At 43.3% G+C, this 6000-nt stretch overlaps 1 protein-coding gene across 8 annotated transcripts in view; it reads left to right on the forward strand.

Moving 5' to 3' along the window:
- BLVRA (biliverdin reductase A) overlaps positions 1-5788 on the forward strand; it is a 46513-nt gene extending 40725 nt beyond the window's left edge. For 7 of the 8 annotated variants that reach the window (XM_031047152.2, XM_031047154.2, XM_031047153.2 and 4 more), the window contains one exon: positions 2569-5788. In XM_031047152.2, coding sequence (XP_030903012.2) covers positions 2569-2842 — 274 coding nt within the window. In that variant the 3' untranslated portion in view covers positions 2843-5788. The remainder of the gene's footprint in view (positions 1-2568) is intronic. The other variant, XM_005146968.4, reaches the window with a different exon arrangement.
- The last annotated feature ends 212 nt before the right edge of the window (positions 5789-6000 follow it).

Below are 6000 nucleotides of genomic sequence, written 5' to 3' on the forward strand. Positions count from 1 at the left end.
TTGCCTCATTTTGGTTTATTGAGCTAGCACAGTCCAACTAGAGCCACTCATTATTTGAGGAAACAAGAGAATCAGAAAAGCAGAAAGCCTCTTCCAATCACTGAGTAAAATATAGCTAGGAGAGCTTTACCAGTCAGCAATCTGGAAACACAGAACAACCACGGAAAGTCAGGATGGTTTCTTCAAAGCAGATAGTGCTTGCTTTTAAGAAGTTAGTATAAAAGTGGTTTGTTACTGTTTGGTTAAACTTTCTTTGTCGTCTTTAACTGTCCAACATATTTTGTGTGACTTTATTCAGCTACCAAAAATGCTGGATTTGTTTCCTGTAAGTAACATTTCTAAATAACTAACTTCCTCCATAGTACTTTGTACAAATCTTTAATGAAAATGAGGAAGTTATTTTTTGAAGAGCAGCATCCCTTCACAGTTTTCTGACATAAAATACAAACCTGTTTCTTAAGCTACAAAGTTGCTTAAATCATGTGAGACTTGCAGCATGTGTATTTTTATAGGAGAAGAGGGATTCATTTTAGTGTAGAAGTTGTTGTTAATTAAAAAATTAATATGTTCTGGCTACCAATCAAGTAAAATGGACCTGTCTTTGGGAAAATAACTAAAAATCTGCTTGCGGAAGAAGGCAGGTCTATTTCTAAACCCAACATTTTCCTGCCCACTGATCTAAATCAGTCATTTTAATCACTTTGATTAAATTCTGCCCTCTCTGCATGATTGTGCTTCTGGTTCAGTGGCTTCCCCAAGCTAGAGCAGAAGGAAGCATAGCTTGAGCCTGATCACTGCTGTGTGTGTGCACTAGGTCACCCCAGGGAGGTGACCCTCCATTGACACTGCCTGTTTTAGATCATATCATGGTCTCTCCACTATTGCATGGTGGAGATCTTTGTCTATGGCTGCCCCGTGGTTTCTTCATACCTGTCTACCTGAGATAAAGCAGCTTTGAATAACAGTGGCCTGAACCCTCTGTAGTTGTTTGTTATCATAAGAACATAGAACCAGCTCTGTTGAGTTGGAGCAAAACCCAGCTTGCTCAGCAGCCTGCCTCTGACCGAGGTCAACATTCGGCACCTCACGGAAGGAGGATGAGGACACAGAAGACACCGAGTGATATGGTCCTCAAGCACCCTTCTGGCCTGCAGTGATGTAGCCTTGAGATTTCCTGAAACATGAGGTGTCTTTGCATTTATTATCCTCTGAGGATTTTTCCCTGTGAACTTTGCAGGCTGTGATTTGGTCTCTTCTTTTTTTTCTCCAGTTGTGTTACTCTATCCCGTCAGGTTCATCTGGCCATGCTTAATTTGTGAAGAATAATTGATACAATGATGTGAACATAAAAACTGGATCCTAAAGCATAAAAGATGAGGTGCAGAATCATTTAGCTGAGTGCGCTGCAGAATGCATTCAGGGTAGATTGACAAGGACTTTCTTTTTAGGTCTAATGATGTTGAGGATTTAATGGGCACTACTTGAAGGCAGAGTTTATTCTTCCATGTTGTTGATGCCCTCATAATATGTGAGTGGCAGAGTAAAATGGGTCATAAAGGACTGTGGAAGGGCCATCAATAACCAAATAAGAAAAATAATGTGCATCCTCTAAACACAGGCAGTAGGGAGTGCTGATGAATGAGCTGCAGAAAGGTAATGGCATGTTTTAGGCAGCTGACAAAAGAGCAGGAAGGGAGGATTGTGGCTGTGGCTTGTGTTGAGGACCATTCCTCAAAGCCTCTGTACGCATTTGCAATTTAAGTCCCTGAAATGGGGCAGCATGTGCCATGGTTCCTCTCTCCTCAGCCAAACTAGGAAGTTGGGGAGGAAATTGCGAGGACCTGTGAGCTCTGCCAGTCAATAGCCAACACCACCAGTGCTTGGCCTGGAGACTTTCTCATGTTGACTTGAAACAGGACTTTGATTAAGACCTGCTTGAGAGTCAATGTAGCTGAAACAGGTAAAATTGACATTTTGTGGTGTAATCTCTAGGATCAACTTGGTGCTCCCAGTGAAGAGAAAGGAATGTATTTGAAAAGCTTGGAGAGCATGGATGCTAGTGTGTGCATAGGTGAACTTGCCATCGGTTCAGTTCATTGTAAAGGGTGGTGTTCAGCTTGCATGGAAGCAGCTGGTTCACCCAAATTTATTCTTGCAGGAGGAATAACTGGACACTGAGGGCCTTGTGAATTTAGCTGTGATTGAATCACACAAAATATTTGGATGTTTAGGTGCACTTTTCATCCAAGTCCACAAACAAGCAGATTAAATTTCCCTCATCCCTGTGAGATGGCTAGACATTGCTGGCTTCACTTTGTGCAGAGGGACATCAAAGCTACAGAGAGAACTCAGATGGTGGGCTGAAAGTCATGGCATGAAGCAGTGGCAGAGTTAAAAGACTGTTACCTGGTATTCAGCTCTGCAGTGACTAGGCATGTTGGTGAGAAAATGTTACCTGAATATGCAGTGATTGAAATGGTGCATTTATTAGGGCATTTTGTGCAACTAGAACTAGAACTGTTGATCCCGTTTCTTCATAAATACTCTTTCTTTGTTCCTCCACACTAGACCTCTGACTTGGATTGAAGAAAGGGGACCAGGGATGAGACGTGAGAAGAAAATCAACTTCTGTTTCACAAGTGGTTGCCTGGAGAACTTCCCTCAAGCCCCGAGGTCAGCTGTGGGCCTTTTCATGCAGGATCAGAACCTTTTTGCCAAAAAACTGCTGGGGCAGGTATCCAAGGAAGAGTTGGCTGCTGAGAAGTGGCGAATTTTGCGGTGTCTTGACCTTGCTGAGGAGATCCAACAGCACTGTGAACAGCCAGAGAGAATCCGTTCCTGAGACTGCTCTTAGGGAAGGAGGAACATGGCAGAAGGGAAAGCTGTAGGGCTAGAGCTCACTGTCGCCATCAGGCAGTTGCTGTTTCTGATTCATTACCTTCTTGTTGCCTAGCTGTGATTCCTAGGCTCTCTGGGTGGGCTGGAGAGTCTGGGCTGTACCCTGTGCCTTCTGATTTGCGCCAATACAAAGTGACATTACCTTGCTCCAATGCATTGCTGTCCTTCCAGGCAGGTAGGAACCTAGCAGAAAGCTTTCCTGTGACTTGGCTGGAAATGTCCCTGAGAGCAGATACTGGAGGACTGCAAACACTAGATATGATTTTCCCTCCTGAGTCCTCATCTCCTCCCTGACATATCATACAGTGAGGTATGTCTCATTTAATAGTATTACCTAGAAAGAAGCATTAGCTAGAATGATGTTGTAGGTGGTTTTCCACCTCTTTACCTGATCTGCAGAACTTGGGCCACTACCGTCCCAACCTTTTCTTCCAGATACCCTGCATTGTTCTACGTGTTTGCTCTACTTAATTGTTGTGCCTGTTTAGGGGGTTTTGTTGGTGTTTTTCTTGTTTGGGTGGGGTTTTTTTTCACATTGGAAATCATCTACCTTCAAATAGAATCAAACCAGAACAGAAGAAATACCTTGTCTCTTGATAGATGCCATGTTGAGTTCACTCAATTTCAGTGGTGCCCTGTGCCAACATAGAAATCTTTTCCCAGCAGAAATGAGAACAGTGCAGAAATGAGAACAGTACATTAAACTAATGCATCACATGGCTGCTTTCTACTGAGTTTAAATACTTTTCTGGAAGCAGCATATTACTGTCCTTCATTTGTGTTCTGTATCTAATTCAGCATGCGAGTGGATGACTGCAAGAAATGATATACATCCAACTTTGAAGGAAGAAGATAACTAGTGCGCTCCTGGAAACAGTAAAATCACTTAGAAATAGTGATAAAATTAGAATAGGACTATAGAAAATGGAGTGATTTGCAAATATAGCCATGCAGTTATGTTGTGGTTTAACCCTAGCTGGCAACTAAGCCCCACACAGCCATTTGCACTCTCCCCTGGTGGAATGGAGGAGATAATCAGAAGAGCAAGAGTGAGAAAATTTGTGGGTTGGCATGAAGGCAGTCTAATAAGCAAAGCAAAAGCTGTGCATGCCAGCAAAGCAAAACAAGGAATATATTCACCTCTTCCTATGGTCAGCAGGTGCTTGGCAATCTCCGGGAGAGCAGGGCTTTGGGAAGACAAAACACCATCACCCCAAACATCCACCTCTTCCTTCTTTTTCCCAGCACCTTTTATTGCTGAGCATGATATCTTGTGGTCTGGGATACCCCTTGGGTCAGTTGGGATCAGCTGGCCCAGCTATGTCCCCTCCCAACTCCTTGTGTACCCCCAGCCCACTCACTTGGTGGGATGTGTGAGAAGCACAAAGGGACTCGGGTGTGTGTACGTGCTGCTCAGCAATAACAAAAACATCCCTGAGTTATCAAGGACATGTCCAGCACAAATCCAAAACACAAATCCATACCAACTACTAGGAAGAAAATTACCCCAGTGAGACCCAGGACACCTGTGAGGCATTTCATAGTAGTCCCAAGGTCACATATGATGACATTATCACTTCCCTAAAGAAGCATTTTAGGTTTAGAAGCCTTAATAGTGCACAAAACTGTTAACAGTTCCTTTGTCTGCCTTTTACTTTCTAATTACAACATCTGTTGGTGCTATATTAATATAGCAGCAGACTTCAGCCTATGCAGTTGTTCTTTTAAACACAGAACCACCATTTCTCTTTCATGTGATTACTTGGGCAATTTTAAAGCAGGACACATAGAGGTTGTGAATGGATACAGAATTACAGCCAGTCAATATTGATGGGGAAGGAAGTTTTCCTTTGGGTAAATAGTGTTCATTCAAAAGCTGACTACAGTTCAGTCAGTTACTTATAAGCAGAGAAGGTAAGACTCTGTGTTATTTTCCCCAATCAGTCAGATTTAGGAGCAACTGGAACTTGATATGTGAATGGATTCAGCATGTGAAATTCATTTAAAGCTACTCCTTTGTTTAAATCAGTAAAAACTCTCCTATTGACTTCAATGGGTTGAAATATGTAGTTTGGCAGCAGATCTGTGCAGGCAGCTCATGCACTTGCCTACACAAATGGACACCTTACCAAGCATTCACAGGGACTTCTTTATCAATGTGATGGACATTGCCTGGGTAGATCTGATGACATATGAAGGGAAAAGAGTGGGTTTGTGGTAAAATGGGATTGGAATCTGTGATCCCATTTCATTCCAATCTGGGACTGGAATGAAATTAGTTATCTGCTGTGTGTGTATCTGCTGTGTATGACAGCACAAGAGGAGCTGTTTCTTAACAAACTCTTCAGCTGTGAATATGGGGTGAATACCACTAATTCACAACACGTAGCTAGGGAGGGAGGGCAAAGGAAACAGACTTACACTCCCCATTTACAGGCATCAAAATTAGCCACCACGTTTCCCTGGGTGCACTCTGCATTGGTGGCGAGAACAGTATTCCTCTGAGGAATGAAGAATAAATTCACGGGAGCACTGTAGAGCAGCAGTGTAACATTGTGCAGTGAATCACTCTCTGGAGAAGCTTGTTTCTATAGAGAGTGCCTGGGGAAATTAGCTGGTTAATTGGAGCTAGGGAAGGCAGCTGTCTAGAGCTGTGTAGCCCCCACTCTCCTCCACCCCCCTCCCTTTCCTCCCAGCTAACCTGCTTGCATACTGCTCTCTGTCCTGCTCCTGAGAGCCTGTAGCATTCAAATGGCTTTTCCTCCAGCCCTTTGAGTTTGCTGAGGTGCTGTCATGGTTTGCATACAAGACCTACCGGATCAAGCTTCAAATGCATATTGTTTAACCAGATGTTGAACTTGCCAATAAAATATTGGAGCTCTTAATCATTCCTGTTAGTTCCCATTGTCTTTCATTTGCAGTTCCTATTGCCTGAGCTGAAGTGATTCTGTCTCAACTGGTTTTTTTCCCCCACTCTTTCAGTCTTCAAGCCCTGTGAAATCCTGCCAGCGACTACAGGCTGTGATCCTGTCCTAGAGCCCTCAGCTGTCTCCCTCTCCTATTTCAAAGTTTTCAATGCAAGTGTGGTGGCATTTGTGACCT

Source organism: Melopsittacus undulatus, chromosome 1 (assembly GCF_012275295.1).
Source record: "Melopsittacus undulatus isolate bMelUnd1 chromosome 1, bMelUnd1.mat.Z, whole genome shotgun sequence".
Lineage (NCBI taxonomy): Eukaryota > Metazoa > Chordata > Aves > Psittaciformes > Psittaculidae > Melopsittacus > Melopsittacus undulatus.